Source organism: Ovis canadensis, chromosome 2 (genome assembly GCF_042477335.2).
Source record: "Ovis canadensis isolate MfBH-ARS-UI-01 breed Bighorn chromosome 2, ARS-UI_OviCan_v2, whole genome shotgun sequence".
Lineage (NCBI taxonomy): Eukaryota > Metazoa > Chordata > Mammalia > Artiodactyla > Bovidae > Ovis > Ovis canadensis.
In genome coordinates this window covers 59,779,458-59,797,904 of record NC_091246.1, presented here as the reverse complement: position 1 = coordinate 59,797,904, position 18,447 = coordinate 59,779,458, and the positions used below count along the sequence as shown (strand labels likewise).

The 18,447-nt window shown below is 41.2% G+C and overlaps 1 protein-coding gene and 1 non-coding gene across 3 annotated transcripts in view; one reads left to right on the top strand and one right to left on the bottom strand.

The window, feature by feature from the left end:
- GNA14 (G protein subunit alpha 14) overlaps positions 1–18,447 on the bottom strand; it is a 198,059-nt gene that overhangs the window by 63,311 nt on the left and 116,301 nt on the right. For both annotated transcript variants that reach the window (XM_069576305.1, XM_069576306.1), the window contains exon 2: positions 17,084–17,268. In XM_069576305.1, coding sequence (XP_069432406.1) covers positions 17,084–17,268 — 185 coding nt within the window. The remainder of the gene's footprint in view (positions 1–17,083; positions 17,269–18,447) is intronic.
- Positions 13,479–13,551, top strand: TRNAS-GGA (transfer RNA serine (anticodon GGA)). Its single transcript has one exon. It is a non-coding gene; the product is annotated as a tRNA-Ser (tRNA).

The window sequence follows — 18,447 nt, the reverse complement described above, 5'->3', positions numbered from 1 at the left end:
AATGAGAGCAGCCAGGAACAGAGATTTCAAGACAGAGAATCCTTCTTTCACATCGTTTACCGCTTTCATAATTAACTGTAAGTGACGACCCAGGACCTCCACTGCACATGGCCTTATATGACCACAGAGAAGTTCAAAGCACAGGGGTTAACAGCTCTGCCTGGGAAGTTGCTTGGGTTCAGCTTCAGTTCTGGGGGATGAAGTTCAGTGATCTTGGGGATGTCATTCAACCTCCATAAACCTCAGTGTGTATATCTCTAAAGTGGGGGCAACTGCTACCACCCACACTGAAGAATTGCTTAACATAAAATGATGCGTGCTTAGTCGCTCAGTCATGTCCGACTCTTTGTGACCCCATGAACTGCCAGGCTCTTCTATCCATGGGATTCTCTAGGCAAGAATACTGGAGTGGGTTGCCATGCCCTCCTCCAGGATCTTCCCAACCCAGGGATGAACCTATGACTCCCGCATTGCAGACAGATTCTTTACCACAGAGCCACCGTGGAACATCTTCAATAAAGCACAGCACAGGCTCACACTCATTTTAATGCCCAGAAGAATATACAGTTCTCTCCCTGACGGAGGCTAAGTACGGGAAGAGAGGGCCTCGGACACACGCTATGACACAGGTGACAACCACTCTCCCTAGGGGTGCATGTCAGCGAGGGGCGGTCCTTCCCTCTGCCCCTTCCTCTCTTCTGTGCTGTTGGAGTCCTGCCCCTGCGGGTAAAGCCTGGGTCTCCCAGAGCTAACGATGACCCTATGGGTCAGTCTATCACATTCTGGATTCGGTATTAGAAAGGTCAGATGCTTTAGTTATGAGCCACCTTCTCTACCCTTAACTTTAGCAATAATGAACTGATCACCTCAATTCTTTGTCTTACTTCTCGATTACTTTAGAATTTGGTTGTTGAAGAGGGTTATTTATTGTCTCTCTCAAGCTCATCAAAAAGCCATTCTTCCTATGGCACCATTTTTTTCTTTTTAGCCCCGTGGGATTCCAAAACCATTGCCTGGTGATTCAGCTTGAAGAATCATCACCACTGACCCAACTCTCACAGTCGGAGTACTTTTGTAGTTCATTAAACACATCCCAAGGGCTGAATATGCCCTATCCCAAGCTTACTGCAAGGGATTTGGAGCCCCATGACTCTGCAAGCCTTTTTTGAACTATCATGAAACTCAGAAGCAATATTTCCAATTGCTCAATATTTCTTAGAAAAAGAAAAATACGCTTTTATAGATTCTGTTCCTTTTTGCCCATTATCACAATTCCAAAGGGAACGCAAAAACCATCATGTAAAGAACAGCTCAGTCATCCTCTGAGATTGTGGATTTCACCCCATGGACACAGCTCTCAGGAAACGTGGGGATCATGACTTCACACAAGGTCTTACCGTCACTTTGCTAATAATTATTGAGCCCAGAGAGATGTAGAGATAAACAGAATATGATTTCCACTCTCAAAGATCTCCTAGACTGAAGTGGGAGAGATGCATAAATAATTACAATGTACTTTGTTAATACAACCTGCTATGAGTGTATTGGAAAGAATGCCTCATCCCAGGGAAGATGGGAGAGGAAGGTATCAAAGAAAGTTTGCTATTATAGCAGATACCTTACTCAAGACAAATAAATGAAGTTAGCTATGTATGAGTGCAGAGGGAACGGGGTGTCAGGATGCTCCAATGGATGGAGAAGATGAGCAAACAGAGAGGTATGGGATGTGCTGGAAGACATAATCCACCAAGGAGAGCAGATGAGGCTGGAAGGCTTGTCAGAGACAAGCTCAGGAGAGGCCAGAATGTCGCCCTAAGATCACCTGGGCCAAAAGATAGGAAGTCACTTTGTTCAGAGCTGGAGGAAAGAGAGGGTAGCAGTTGAGATGCTGATGCCAAAGCCAGGATGCTTGTTAAAAAAACAACAACAACAACAACAAAAAACAAAACTTATGTGTGGGATCCTAAAAATCAGGTTTGGTTGCCCAGAAATTGGTTCTTCAGTGAATAGTTTTTTAGCAAACTGGCCTGCATGTATGTCAGTGCTGGAGATACAAGGTATGTGGATGCACACGTGTTCTTGGCCTTCGTGTCTAGTGGAGACCAAGAAAGACTTGGCTAGGCAAAGAGAGGAGGGAAGAGCATGTGCAAAGTCCTGGGCTTGAAGGGGCATCAGGACTCCTGGGTTCAAGAGACAGGAGATTACTGTGTCCAGAGCTGAAGGAGAGAGAGGGTAGCAGTCGAGATGCTGATGTCAAAGCTAGGATGCTTGTAAAAAAAAAAAAAAAAGCCTATTTGGATGATTGTGTTTTGTTTTTAATGCCAAAACTATGGTGTAACAACTGGAGATTTCTAATACTGTCCACCTAGAATTTAAAAGGCGTATTTTTGGGGGGCACCACCTTTGTCTGAAAGCGGAAGGAAACAGACATGATACGGAGGCCAGGAGAGAAAGCGCTGTAATGCTCTCGACCACTGGAAAGAGAACCACTGACGGAGGCGTGGGGCAGGTGTTCCTGCAAGCGCTGTGGACAGTCACTGAGGAGATGGGGGCCACTAAGCGCTGCGGACAGTCACTGAGGAGATGGGGGCCGCTAGGGGATCTTCAGAGAAGGCAATGGCACCCCACTCCAGTACTCTTGCCTGGAAAATCCCATGGACGGAGGAGCCTGGTGGGCTGCAGTCTATGGGGGTCGCTAAGAGTTGGACACGACTGAGCGACTTCACTTTGACTTTTCACTTTCATGTACTGGAGAAGGAAATGGCAACCCACTCTGGTGTTCTTGCCTGGAGAATCCCAGGGACAGAGGAGCCTGGTGGGCTGCCGTCTGTGGGGTCGCACAGAGTTGGACACGACTGAAGCGACTTAGCAGCAGCAGCAGCAGGAGATCTTCACTCAGGGCTCCCTGCTTCAAGGAAAGCCAGTCAATGTTAGACTCCGGAAGCCCTAGGATTCTAGGCTAGCTATCCGTTTTATCACCTCCTAGGCCCAGCTTTTCATCAAGAAAGCACTTTTAGCTTGTACATTCACTTGATTTATAAAACAAAGACACAGCAAGTGCCTACTATTGATATGGGTTGGGTCTTCATCTCTAAGTTTCCTAGGTGGCAATGAGTATTAGGCATCATCAGCCATTCACGTTAACCTCTAGTGGCAGAAATACTACCCATCTGGAAGCAGGGATGCAAAATTAGCATAAGCAGACTTTCATACCCAAATCGAATGGATTTTGCAATGGGATTAGGGGTGGTTGATCACCTTTACTGATAGTGAGAAAGGTCATCTCTGGCCAAATGGGAAAAATAAAAATGAACAGCTCTAACTACAGTGGTGATGACTTGTCCCTAGTGGATAAGACAGTGGAGAGTGTAATCAAAAGGACAAGTTCCTGGTTTCCCTTGAAACAAAGTACACCACCTGGGTTAGAATCAGATGTGAACAGCCAGAGCCACCAACTTTCTGGTCCAACCTGGACACTTCTCTTTGAGGGAGGGAGTGAAGAAATCACCAGAAATCACATCATTTTGCCAACTACAAATTGGCACTTATCGTCTCCCTCCACAAGAATTAAATCATGAGCTCATGCAGCTGATCTTCAACATCCCCTGAACCGAGTTCAGGGAAGAGATCAGGAATGAGGCACTCTGTGCTCTGGAAAAAACTGTCAGAACAGGTCTTCCAGAAGAAAATTTTAAGCCCAATTCTTGCATCTCCTCATATCTAGAAAAGCACTAACACCCTTCATGGTGACATCTGCTCCTCATGACTAGCAGCAACCTTCTGAAAAGAGGTATGTGCCTGATTGCATGCACTTCCCCTTTACCAAAATCACATATATGCTGACCTGCCACCCTGCCTCTTTGGAGCAGTTCCTCAGAGCTATCTGAAATGCTGTCTCCCGGACTATAGCCTTCATTTTGCCCCAAATAAAATTTAACTCATAACTCTCATGTCGTGGTTATTTTTTTCAGTAGACAATATGCTAAGCAAGATTCTTCTCCAATCCTTTAAACCTGTCATTTAAAAATTTTTAAGGAAATCAAGCAGCTTGAAAGACACTGCATGAATCCTGCCTCGTCTTTCTATCACTGTGACCCAAGATTTCTGTAAGGGACATTCTTGTCCACAGATGCTTGTTCTCATAGTGAAATGTGAGAGTAGGTGCAGGACATACAGACACTGTATCTGAAAAGAACTCCTAGGTTATATGAAATAAAATAACTTATGCTGACACATTATATATAACATATTAATACCTGGTGTAATGTCTTATTAATTAGGAAATTAGTAAGATAAAATTTAAAAAAAATCTTGGTGAGAAAAGTAGTTTTTAGGACACAGCAAAATGCAATTTTTTGCTTCTGAAGGTAGGTTACTTACACGTTTAAATTTTGGATTATCACAGGGCCAACATAGCATTCAGTTAAGGAAGGAAATACAAAGACTGAGAGCATTGGTGATCTGTCCAAGGTTGTTGAGGAGGTAAATGAGAGAGAGGCAAATTCAACTTTATGTCAGCCATGGTCTCATTCTAGCACACCAAGAACTAACTTGAACTTGCAAAGAAAGACTTTCTTGCTTGGGGAAATTCCTAACACTGCAGGGCTCTACAAATGGACTGATCCAAATTATAGTGATCGTGCATGATAATAATGATAAATGATGATTAGCCCCCAAAGTGAAGCCTCCACACAGCTCACTAGGAAAGATATTCCATGTCAGCACAAAGCAGAGATACAACAGGAGCTGCAGAGTTTGGGGTCTAGGGGAGAACTGGTGACCACTGGTTAATCATGATGGTCTCCCACAGATGGCATCATTCAACCACTTGAGCTCTTAGAATAAGTGGAAGGCAGAGTTTTGAGGCACCTAAAATACCAAGTTACTCCTATTGATTTCAACCTCTTTGCAACTAGCTCCACTGTAACTATTTAAATGACTAAAAGACTAGATTAGGTGTGTTTTTTAATAAAGAGAATCTAGAAAAACTAACCAGCTTTCTGTTCTTTATACACGCACACACAAAAGCAAATAATTTTCTAACCAAATCCATAAATGGCCAACTGAAACAAATGTGCCTATATCTTTACAGCTAATTACAGATACATAAAATGCCAGAATGTTTAAAATTTTAGGGAAGATACAAAGCAGTGGTAATGATGTGAAACCTATTTTACATTACTTTAGATCATACTTAATTAAACCTGACAAAGTTTTAGGTGTCAGAAATCAAGGTCAATAGAAAGTCCAGAAATAAACCCACACCCCTATGGTCAATTAATCTACAACAAAGGAGGCAAGAACATACAATGGAGAAAAGATAGTCTCTTTAATAAGTGGTGTTGAGAAAATTCAACAGCTACATGTAAAAAATGAAATTACAACATGCTTTAACACCATATACAAAGATAAATTAAAAATTTATTAAAGATCTAAATGTAAGGCTGTTGCTGCTGCTACTGCTAAGTAGCTTCAGTCGTATCCGACTCTGTGCAATCCCATAGACGGCAGCCCACCAGGCTCCGCTGTCCCTGGGATTCTCCAGGCAAGAACACTGGAGTGGGTTGCCATTTCCTTCTCCAAAATGTAAGGCTAGATACTATAAAACTCTCAAGCAGAACACTTTGACATAAATCACTAGGAATATCTTTTTGGATCCATCTCCTGGAATAATGAAAATAAAAACAAAAATAAACAAATGGGACTTAGTTAAAATTAAAAGCTTTGTACAGTAAAGGAAACCATAGACAAAATGAAAAGACTATGCACAGAATGGGAGAAAATATTTGCAACAAGGGATTAATCTCCAAAATATACAAATAGTTCATGTTAATCAAAAGCAAAAAAAAAAAAAAAAAACCAACAAAAAACCGCAAATAAAAATTGGGCAGAAGACCTTACTAGACATTTCTCCAAAGAAGATATACAGATGGTCAAAAAGCACATGAAAAAATGCTCAACATCACTAATTCTTAGAGAAATGCAAATCAAAACTATAATGAGGTATCATTTCACACAAGTTAGAATGGCCATCATCAGAAAGTCTACAAATAGTAAATGCTAGAGAGGGTAGGAGAAAAGGGAACCCACCTACCCTGTTGGTGGGAATATAATTTGGTACAACCATTATGGAGATTAGTATGGAGGCTCCTTAAAGAACTAAGAACAGAACTGCCATATGACCCAGCAATCTGACTCCTAGGCACATACCCAGAGAAAACCATACTGTGCAAAGTCACATGTGCCAGAATGGCCGCCGCAGCACAATTTACAACAGCCAGGGCACGGAAGCAACCTAAGTATTCATCAGTGGAGCAGTGGATAAAGAGGTGGTGCATATATATACAGTGGAATATTACTCACCTATAAAAAAGAACAAAATAATGCCATTTGCAGCAACATGGCTGGACCTAGAGACTGTCAGAATGAAGATGGTCAGAGAAAGACAAGTGTCACACAGTATCACTTATATGTGGAATCTAAAACTAAAACAAAAACAACACAAATGAACGTATTTACAAAATAGAAACAGACTCAGACTAAGAAAACAAACTTACAATTACCAAGGGGTGCAGTTCAGTTCAGTCGCTCAGTCGTGTCCGACTCTGTGACCCCATGAATCGCAGCACGCCAGGCCTCCCTGTCCATCACCAACTCCCGGAGTTCACTCAGACTCACGTCCATCGAGTCAGTGAAGCCATCCAGCCATCTCATCCTCTGTCGTCCCCTTCTCCTCCTGTCCCCAATCCCTCCCAGCATCAGAGTTTTTTCCAATGAGTCAACTCTTCACACGAGGTGGCCAAAGTATTGGAGTTTCAGCTTTAGCATCATTCTTTCCAAAGAAATCCCAGGGCTGATCTCCTTTAAGATGGACTGGTTGGATCTCCTTGAAGTCCAAGGGACTCTCAAGAGTCTTCTCCAACACCACAGTTCAAAAGCATCAATAATTCGGCGCTCAGCTTTCTTCACAGTCCAACTCTCACAGCCATACATGAATGACCACAGGAAAAACCATAGCCTTGACTAGACGGACCTTAGTTGGCAAAGTAATATCTCTGCTTTTGAATATACTATCTAGGTTGGTCATAACTTTTCTTCCGAGGAGCAAGCGTCTTTTAATTTCATGACTGCAGTCACCATCTGCAGTGATTTTGGAGCCCCCAAAAATAAAGTCTAACACTATTTCCACTGTTTCCCCATCTATTTGCCATGAAGTGATGGGACCAGATATCATGATCTTCGTTTTCTGAATGTTGAGCTTTAAGCCAACTTTTTCACTCTCCACTCTCACTTTCATCAAGAGGCTTTTTAGGGAGGGATAAATTAAGGGTTTGGGATTAACATATACACACTGCTACATACAAAATAGACAGTCAACAAGGAACTAGTATATAGCACAGGGAACACTACTCAATACTCTATAATAATCTATACGGGAAAAGAATCGGAAAAAGAATGGATATATGTATATGTATAACTGAATCACCTTGCTGTACACCTGGAACACAACACTGTAAATCAACTATAATCCAATATAAAATAAAAATTTAAAGAAAAAGGAAATCAAGGTGACGTACATAAGATGCAATGTCTCAAAGCTCCCTGGAAACATCTGAGTTTCCAAAAGGATATGTCAGTGGGGGAAAAAAAAAAAGCCAACTGTTTTGGCTTCTAATGAATATGCTTTTAACCTGAAGGTAGGTTTATTGGTAAATATGCCCACTCACTCATGCCTACACACACACTCATGCACACAAATACATATACACAAACCTTTAACAATTTGTTCTGTTGATTAGTTACTATATCCCATTTGAGTCCCTGTCTTAATTTTTTTTTAAAGCTTTTAAAAAAATTTTTATTTGGTTATACAGAAGTCTTAGTTGTGGCATGCAGGATCTTTACTTGAAGAACGTGGGATTCAGTTTCCCAACCAAGGACCAAACCTGGGCCCCCTGCATTGGGAAAAGCTTTTTATAAAGGATGCTTTCTAGAATGGTTTGCCTAGGATAATACTGCAGAGTTTATTAACCAGTTAATAAAAATCTACCTCTAAATTCAATAAAACCAGGTGAGCAGATGATTCTCTCGGCAAGACTCCAAAACAAACCTGAGGGTTAATTTACCTCTTGGCACATGTTTATGGCATCCATTCACAGTGAGGAAACTGGGAGATGAGAAAAGGCAGGGCTGAGAAGAGACCAGTTTGACACATCTGTTACCTCTCTACCATCAGAAAATGAGTGTGGCTCTGCCGTGAAGAGAAAGCAAATTGTGAAGGACTTTGGATATAATTTCTTTTCTATGGGGATGGTCTTGATCCCTGACTCCTCTACAATGTCACAAACCTCCGTCCATAGTTCATCAGGCACTCTATCTATCAGATATAGTCCCTTAAATCTATTTCTCACTTCCACTGTATAATCATAAGGGATTTGATTTAGGTCATACCTGAATGGTTCCCTACTTTCTTCAATTTAAGTCTGAATTTGGCAATAAGGAGTTCATGATCTGAGCCACAGTCAGCTCCTGGTCTTGTTTTTGCTGACTGTATAGAGCTTCTCTATCTTTGGCTGCAAAGAATATAATCAATCTGATTTCGGTGTTGACCATCTGGTGATGTCCATGTGTAGAGTCTTTTCTTGTGTTGTTGGAAGAAGGTGTTTGCTATGACCAGCACATTCTCTTGGCAAAACTCTATTAGCCTTTGCCCTGCTTCATTCAGTATTCCAAAGCCAAATTTGCTGTTACCCCAGGTGTTTCTTGACTTCCTACTTTTACATTCCAGTCCCCTATAATGAAAGAGACATCTTTTTTGGGTGTTAGTTCTAAAAGGTCTTGTAGGTCTTCACAGAATCTTTCAACTTCAGCTCTTCAGCATTACTAGTTGGGGCATAGGCATATATGAAGAGTACATCATGAGAAACGCTGGGCTGGAAGAAGCACAAGCTGGAATCAAACCTGCTAGGAGAAAATAACTTCAGATATGCAGATGACACCACCCTTATGGCAGAAAGTGAAGAGGAACTAAAAAGCCTCTTGATGAAAGTGAAAGAGGAGAGTGAAAAAGTTGGCTTAAAGCTCAACATTCAGAAAATGAAGATCATGGCATCTGGTCCCATCACTTCATGGGAAATAGATGGGGGAACTGTGGAAACAGTGTCAGACTTTATTTTGGGGGGCTCCAAAATCACTGCAGATGGTGACTGCAGTCATGAAATTAAAAGATGCTTACTCCTCGGAAGGAAAGTTTTGACCAACCTAGATAGCATATTCAAAAGCAGAGACATTACTTTGCCTACAAAGGTCCGTCCAGTCAAGGCTATGGTTTTTCCAGTGGTCATGTATGGATGTGAGAGTTGGACTGTGAAGAAAGCTGAGCACCGAAGAATTGATGCTTTTGAACTGTGGTGTTGGAGAAGACTCTTGAGAGTCCCTTGGACTACAAGGAGATCCAACCAGTCAATTCTGAAGGAGATCAGTCCTGGGTGTTCATTGGAATGACTGATGCTAAAGCTGAAATTCCAGTACTTTGGCCACCTCATGCGAAGAGTTGACTCATTGGAAAAGACTTTGATGCTGGGGGGGATTGGGGGCAGGAGGAGAAGGGGACGACAGAGGATGAGATGGCTGGATGGCATCACCGACTCGATGACCATGAATCTGAGTGAACTCCAGGAGTTGGTGATGGACAGGGAGGCCTGGAATGCTGCAATTCATGGGGTCGCAAAGAGTCAGACACGACTGAGTGACTGAACTGAACTGAACTTGGATATAATAATTTTCGTGAACCAACAGCGAGGTTCTACTGTATAGCACAGGGAACTATATTCAATATCCTGTGATAAATCATAATAGAAAAGAATATGAAAAAGTACGTTTTGTGTAACTGAGTTACTTTGCTTTATAGCAGCAAAACACAACACAGTAAATCAACTATACTGCAGTAAGATTAAAAAAAAAAAAAAGAATTTTACTAGCATCACCAATGATGATTCTAACTTTCGTCAAGGAGTTTTGAATTGTGAGTCTCACATATTCCCCTTTATATATTAAGATAGCAACAAAGTTGGGTGCAATTTAAAAGATGCAAAGAAAATGTTTCACATATATTAGACGGATGGATAGGTGTTCAAATAGCCTGATGGTCACACTAGTTCCTGGACTGTAACTTTGTGAGATTTTCCCTTTTCACTAGATTTTTAAAAGCATTTCTTTGCATGCGGTAGGCTCATACCTAGCCTTGAGGTTAGGGAAGAACTTAACATTTCAATGGTCCAAACTATCTCATTACTCATTGCTGACCTCAAATCTTCTTTATCTCCCAATGGGCAGTGGGTGGTCAGATTTTCTTGTGATAACGATTAAGCAGAAAATCAGTTTTTTTCTCATTTTTATCCTTTTCTTTCTCATTTGCCAACTTATTATATTTCAAGTTGATTAAGCAATTTTCACACTAATGTCAACATTGATTAATCAGAGAACTATTGGGATAAATGGAAAAACTCCAGCACAGGATTGTTGTGACACTGGCTAGAATTCCAAGTTTTTAGTAAGGAGAAAAATGCACCACGCCATTTTTAATATCCAATAAGACACGAGAAGAAAGAGCCTGGGTTTAACACGTGCCAGCGAAGAGTGACCCCGGGCTGCAGCCAAAGTCTGAATATTGGCCTCCCTATTCCCAAGAGACTCAGGCAGACTCTGACTTTTCAAACTGGATAAGGAAGTGGGACTGAAAAGTATATTTAAACAGACATTATAAAAATTAGAAAATAAGGGGTCTTAACATACATCAAGCTCTGAGAAACTTTTCTATAAAGAACCATGTAAATTGACCATTTTTACCTAACTGTGCTCGATTTCCTCACGTCTTTAATAGACCTTTCTGGAAATTCAGCCTTGGTTTCTGAGAAAAGTTAAGCTGGAAGAGTTAGACATAGACAGATATGAGACATGATCGGAGCTCCTTTTGGTATTAGAAAACATCTCCTGCAATCCTACCCCATAAATATCAGACTTTATTGCTTAAACGTGAAGTTGGATATTTGGTGTTTAAGTTTTATATACCTAGTGAACTGCCATCTCAGTAAATAAAAATATCTATTAATAAGGAGTGAAAATATACAACATATTATATAACATGTATATATATTGTATATACTTATATATAACCTATATATTATATATAATATATATTAACTTCCTAATAAAATGTCTCTATTTACAAAACAGAATTGTAAGGCATTTTTATTATAAAATATATCTGTACATTGCATATATTATCAACACAACCTGCATCTCTGAGTCTTTTCTGAATAAAAAGAAATAACTTCCATGTAGCAACAATAGGAAAAGGAGGGTGAGAAGGCCCCGTAAGGTGACTTCCAGAGAACAAGATGCAGCTCCTCCTTCTCCCCTGACTCCCACCCCAGCCCTGGAAGCTCTCAGCACGATGCTGTGCTAGGCTCATCTAAGACTCAAAGGAAACAAATACAGAGTCTGCCCTGAATTCAAAAACGTCACCTGCAGATGCTGTCAAGTTTACCATCACCTCATCTCACCGAAGCCCCCTCGTACTGCTGAACTAAAACATCCTCAATGCTGGCTACACAGTTTACCTTTGGATGGAGATTAATTAGGTCAGCCCATGGAAAAGAATACCAGAAGTCTCCCTTTCCTCTCCAGAAAGACTGATAAAGTAGAATCCAAAATGAATGCCTCTGGACAGTGGTAAGATACATATAGAGTATCAGTGGTTCTCAAACCTGACTGCCTAACAAGAATCACCTGGGAGATTTCTAAATATCAATCCAAAAGGTCTGGCTGTATGCCAAGAATACTTAGCTCCAGCTCTCTGGTGGGTGGTACCTTGGGCAGCAACAGAAAAGCCTCCCAAGGAGATGCCAATGTGCAGCCAGGGCTGAGGGCCATTGTTTTGCTTGTTCGTGATATATCAAGCAGTCAGGAGAGGGGGCATCCTGTTCCAAAGGCCTGAAACTCAAGACCCTGCAGGAAACTGACAACAAAGAGGTCTGCTTACCTAAATGTAGAACCTGAAAAACTCGAAAGAAAATTAGCAGAGACCTTGTGAGTCAATTAAACCCCCCAAATTCAGCCTTTCAAGAGCTATGACTGGCTGGAGGGCCCAAGTCCCCGGCCTCAAGTGTGACTTGGAATCCAGCACAAACTTCTGCTAGAAGACAAAGATGCTTTTTGAAGGGAATTTCAGAGTTCACGCTTCTAGAAACACTGAATTCCAAATTAAGTACTTGAGGCAAATGGCAGGCAAAATACTCCTCTTACTGTTCAGTTATTAACTCTCCTTTTTAAAGATGCTGTTTTTGTTTTTATGATGAGCCCTTGCAGTTAAATGTGTGTAAATATCCTGATGCCGGGAAAGATTGAAGGCAGAAGAAGGGGGCAACAGAGGATGAGATGGTTGAATGATATCACTGAGTCAATGGACATGAGTTTGAGCAAACTCCAGGAGATGGTGAAGGACAGGGAAGGCTGGTGTGCTGCCCATGGGGTTGCAAAGAGTCAGACATAACTTACCGACTGAATAACAACAAGTTACATGTGCATATGATGTGACCCTAGTGTGGTGAAGAGCTCCTATAAGTGGGAGGGCAGGGAAGAAGCTGGGGTCAGCTACCAAAAGAATCTGTAGCCCTTGTTCTTAAAACCAAGCATTTTTGAAAAGTCAGGCAGGGCTGTCCTTTGCCCTTGGGAAATTCTTATCTAAATCATCCAAGCAGATTCTGCAGAACCTTGAAAGGAGATAAGATTTCCTTCACCATATTACAGGCCTAAAGTAAGAATTTCTCAAATTGGAGACACTACAAAGAGTTAAAAAAAAAAAGAAGCTTTTCTATGAAATCATCACCAGGTAACGTAAGATATAAGCTAATTCAATGTTAGGAGTCCTGACACTGAGTAAACACCTCTGTAATATTTATTCAAGAAGTCATAAATTCTAATATGTGCTCATGACACTCTTGAGAGACATTCATAAAAATTAAGGCTTATCAACAGAGTGAGCAAATACATATGAATCATTTCTTTAGAAAAAAAAAGGCAGGCAATGTATAAGAAAACAATCTTCAAGGCTAAATCTGAATTGAGTAAACATATTGGTTAAAAACCAAATGAGACACTGAATTTCTGATAAATTTCCTCTCAAAAGCAGCCTGTCAAGTAACAAGCAAAAGATTTTCAACAAACTAGCTGAGACATAATCCTGCTAACATTTAAAATAAAACCCTCTAAAAGTGCTCTTAATCCTCCTCTACATATTTTTAAGAAAGTGTTTCTAGCTGTGAAAAAATCAAATAGAAATAAATATTCAGCAACAAGAAGAGGACTGAAAAGAAAAGCTAATTAGTTCTGTTCATCGTCATCTCAACTAGTCAATTGTTTTAAATGAAGCAATACTTTGTAAAGAAAATAGATCATGTTTCTTAAGTAATTGGGCTTCCCTGGTGGCTCAGAGGTTAAAGCGTCTGCCTGGAATGCAGGAGACCTGGGTTTGATCCCCGGGTCAGGAAGATCCCCTGGAGAAGGAAATGGCAACCCACTCCAGTACTCTTGCCTGGAGAATCCCGTGGAGGGAGGAGCCTGGTGGGCTACAGTCCATGGGGTTGCAAAGAGTGGGACACACTGAGTGAATTCACTTTCACTTTCGTTCACTTTCAAGTAATTACTTAAACCCCTGGAGCATTAATCATTTGATCATTTTATGACCTAAGAAGGGTAACTGGTTATAGTTTCACATTTGTGATCAGGACTAGCCCACAGAGGAAATCATTCAGAAAATAATAGAGAAGACATTGATCAAAATTTCCACGTGGAAGAGGTTCCACAGGTTCCCCTAGGACTGAGTCAGCAACTCCAGTCCGTGGACTCCATCCACTCCTGGCCTGTTTTTGTTTGGCCCATGAGTTAAGAATAGTTTTCACATTTTGTAAACAGAGTTTATAAGCAAGCCTCACTCATTTTTATGCATCACTCATGCCTGATTTTGTACAACCACAGAGTTGAACAGTTGTAGCAGAGACTGTGTAGCCTTCAAAGCTGAAAATATTTCCTCTCTGGCCCTTTATAGAAAAAGTTTATAGACTCCCATCTGAGACCTACAAGGGAGCTATGAACAGAGCCCAGATCTGTAGGACCGATCCAGTGATTTTCTTCTTCTCAACATTTGCCTCTCCTTGTTGGTTGCTTAGTCATGTCTAACTCTTTGCGACCTCACGGACTGTGTAGCCTGCCAGGCTCCTCTGTCCATGTGATTCCCCAGGCAAAAGTTTGGAGTGGATAGCCATCCCCTTCTCCAGCGAATCTTCCCCACCCAGGAATCAAACACAGGTCTCCTGCACTGCAGGTGGATTCTTTACCATCTGAGCCACCAGGGAAGCATCTCTTTAAGCCATTTCAATATGTGGTTCACCCCTGGCATATGTTTGAGAGATAAGAGGAAGTTGATGAAGCACGAATGCAGGTACTTAAAGTAGAAAGAAGGCATTGAGAATGGAGCCAGAGACAGCAAATGAGGAGGGGACAAAGGTACGATTAATTCACTTCCTAGTTTCACAGGTGTGTTTGAAGGAGAATTCTGCTCTAGGATGGACCACTTCCAGAGTCTCACCATACCTGATATAGAGGATTTAAATGATGAGACTGGAGGCCTTCTGAATTGATATTAGATCAGATTTGAGGCTTAGAGTTGATTCTCTTTTTAGGGTTAAATCTTTAGGGGATATTAGAATGGAGTGAAAGTATTTTGCTAACGGACATGACATTCATGGGAGCAGGCAGAGGTCGGACCATACTGGGTTGAATAGTGTTGCCTTGAAATCCATGCAAACCCCAAATCTCAGAAAGTAACTTTATTGAGAAATAGAGTCTATGTAGATAGATCAAGCTATGATGAGGTCACACTGAATTAGGATGGGCTCTAATCCAATGACCGCTATCCTTATGGGAAGAGGGAGAAATGAACACACAGTGGGGAATGCCCTGTGAGCACAGAGATGCAGGGGGAGAACTCTACGTGAAGACAGAGTCAGGGACCGAATGGAGGCATCCACAAGCCACAGGACACTGCGGACTGCCAGCAACCCCACAAGCCAGGCAAGACGCACGGAACAGAGACTCCAGCCGGAACCAGGTCCTTGCTTTCAGACTTCGAGCCTCCAGAACTCGGAAGGAAGAAATCTGTCTCAAGCCACCCAGTTTGAGGTGCTTTGTGATGGCAGCTGGAGGAAACTAATGCAGATGAGCGGGCAAGGGGACATGGCCTTATGGAAAAGAATTCAGATCAAGAGAACAGAAGAAACTGGTGGAATGTCAAGCCCTGTAAAACCTTTCTGTTTGAGACAAAAACTCAGAGTACCTCTAGAAGACCTTGAGGGAAAACAAAACAAAAATCCAGAGACCTTGATTCCTAAATCTGATTGGGTTTTTACAAACACATGTTGCCAATGTAAGCAGAACTGACTCACACTTGAGTCTTCTCTTCCCAACAGGCCTGTTTACAAACCCATTCCTAAATTCCAAGCTTTTCCCAGTCACCCCACTATGACTGGGAAACAAAATGCCTTTTTACCAAAGAGGAAAGTAGATTAACTAACATCACAAGGATGTTCCTGACCTATCTTTTCTCGGAAATAATCTTAAATTTCCACAGATGACCTAATTTTTAAAATAGCTTGTACAGGGTGATTTTTTTTTAATTGTACACATTCAAATAGATATAATGAAAATTCAAAAAATTAAAATATGCTTACTAAAAAAACCCAAAAAGATATAATGCACATACTCAAAGCCAACTTGTAAAGGAATCGTAGTTACTTGTAGAATTTCCCAGTGGTTCATGACACACCTCTCATATTACTTGGCACCAGATATTCTAAAGGTTAATTTCCACCATTACCACCACCCCCGCCTGTCATATATGCATACGCACACACTTTTCAACATAACGCTGTTGAAGGCTGAAGCTGTGGGTGAGATATTATACATTCCTTCCTTTCCTCAAGACTGCAAGGAAATGGGAGTAAAGACACAAAGCTGTAGTCACACTATAAAGGTATGTCTAAAATTTGGTGCATGTTGAGTTTTCCTGTGTAATGCAGTCACTGAGTGATTAAAAAATTAGACATACTGCTTTGAAACTCTGTATAATACACATAAAAACAAATGCCACAAGCTCATGATAAAGCAGTTCCTGAGGTCCATATTTAAGCCACTATTCCAGCTTTTGAGCAGCTAAATTCTTCTAATCAATTCACAAGGGACTCATCTTGGAATTTTTCTCTTTATCATCATGTCACGTTATAACTTGGTATGAGTTATTTTAAAGAAATTCTGTCGTCTAGATTCTTAATGAGCTCATAGTATTTTCCCATGGATTTACATTCCTATACACCCTAGAAAATACTGTCGCCTTCTCCCACCTTCCTGTCTCATTATTCTCCTATAGTCTCAAACAGATACGGATTTTAAATAACCCACAGAGAGAGGAAAGCAAATGGCAACTAGATACCATTACTTTGGGAGAGTCCCTTGCTAGTCGAGACACAAGCATTACTCTTCCTAAATTATCAGTTAGCTCCTAAGAAGGGCTAGCTTCCAAAAGAAACAAACAAAACCCACTGACTTCTCTGAGTAGTCTGCAGGACATTTATGAAAATATCTCCTAAGACTAGGAATTCTTAAAAAGTTGTCCATTGTAAACCCAAGACCACCATTGCTCAAAGAAAGAAAGTAACCAGCTGAAAGAGGAAATGTAAATATATGTCTTCCTTTTCTCAGCACCCCAGGAAAAAGGCACTGAAATGACTGCACACCAGGCAGCGCCACACCACCACTGTGCCAGCGCTTCTGCAGAAATAGGACCACAACACTGCGCCTAAATTCATCACACTCCTCTGGAGGCGCTCTACCCCAGAGTCTGAGCTCAAGAGCTTCTTCTGGCCTCTGATGCAAGCACTTGGTAAATCTTTCAGTTCAGAGACAGGGACTAACCAGAGGAGGAGAGCATGGCATTCACAAACGGCTTCCACCCTCTCAAGCTCGTTACCTTATTCTGCTCACACATGTACTGTATCTTCAGGGTGTCCATGGCCCTGATCAGGGCTTGCACGGCAGTGAATATGTTTTGGTAAACCAGCTTCGTGAACCCCTTTCTGTCTTCGTCGCTGTAGCCAGACCCATGGATGATTCTCATCTGCTTGATAAAGGTGCTTTTGCCACTTTCACCAGTTCCTAATAAGACAAATCAAGTGAAAAAATGCAGTCAGCAGTCTTTACAAGGAATGGAGTAAAGAAAAGAGGACTGTGTGGCAGTGTTGGTCAATATCAGGATTAGTAAACGGACATGGGGACCTGGAAAGGGACTGCTGAATACTTACGCAGTTAATGCTGCATGGTAGGGCCATCCTAAACCCCAGGGCCTGTGCTTTAGAGGGCCACAAATATCACACACACACAGTTTAGTAAGGACACATGAGTGTCCATGTCACTTGGAGTAACCTTAAGCATCAGCTCTTGTGACTAACACTGTTTAGGTCCCAGGGAATTGCTCCCCCACAACCCTTGCCCTAAGACCTTGAAACAACTGGCCACTGTGCCTGAAAGCCCTAAACATTTAAGAGTTTTCCTACTGCTAATCCCAGCCATGGCAGGGCTGCAGTGCTGCTTCAGAGGGCAGGGAGGGTCTGAGGAGCAGAAATACCTGGACAGGAGAAAAGGCTGACTTGCCAATTCCTTTCTTTCACACACATGAGTACAATGGATCCTTGTACAATAAAGCACCTTCCCCAGTTGTACCAAATGTCTATATTCCTCCCCCTCCTCATATTCCAATTTGCTGTTCAGGAGGCCCTCCAAACTCATGACACTTGTACATGGCAACCAAGGAGCATTTTACAACATCAAACCATTCCTATCACCATTAAATATGTATAGATGCCCAGACAACCTATATGAAACATGATGCTGGGGCTTTACATTAATATTAGACTGAGATATTGCTTGGACAGACAGAAAAAGTTGCAATGTAAGTGATAGACTTGAGTGATGGAACTAAAATACTTTCTAATAGTTTTTGTGATAATTTATCTCTGAGACCTTATCACCATTTTTGGAACATAATGTATTTATGGTTCATTTTCAAATTCAAGTATTGCTTTAAAGAAGGTATTTTTTAACAATTCAGGTTGATATGACCTCACTAGGACAAAGTTTCTTCAAACTGGAATTAATGAAAAATGATCTGAGAACTAAAATGACTCAAGAAAAGTTGGATATTTCAAATAGATGAATTGTAATATATACAAAATATATTCAATATGCCTGTTACAAAAAGTTATTTAATTCAGCATTTCTAGTAAAATAACATGAGTTATATGATGAGTTATATGAAAATCTTAATTAAATATAATT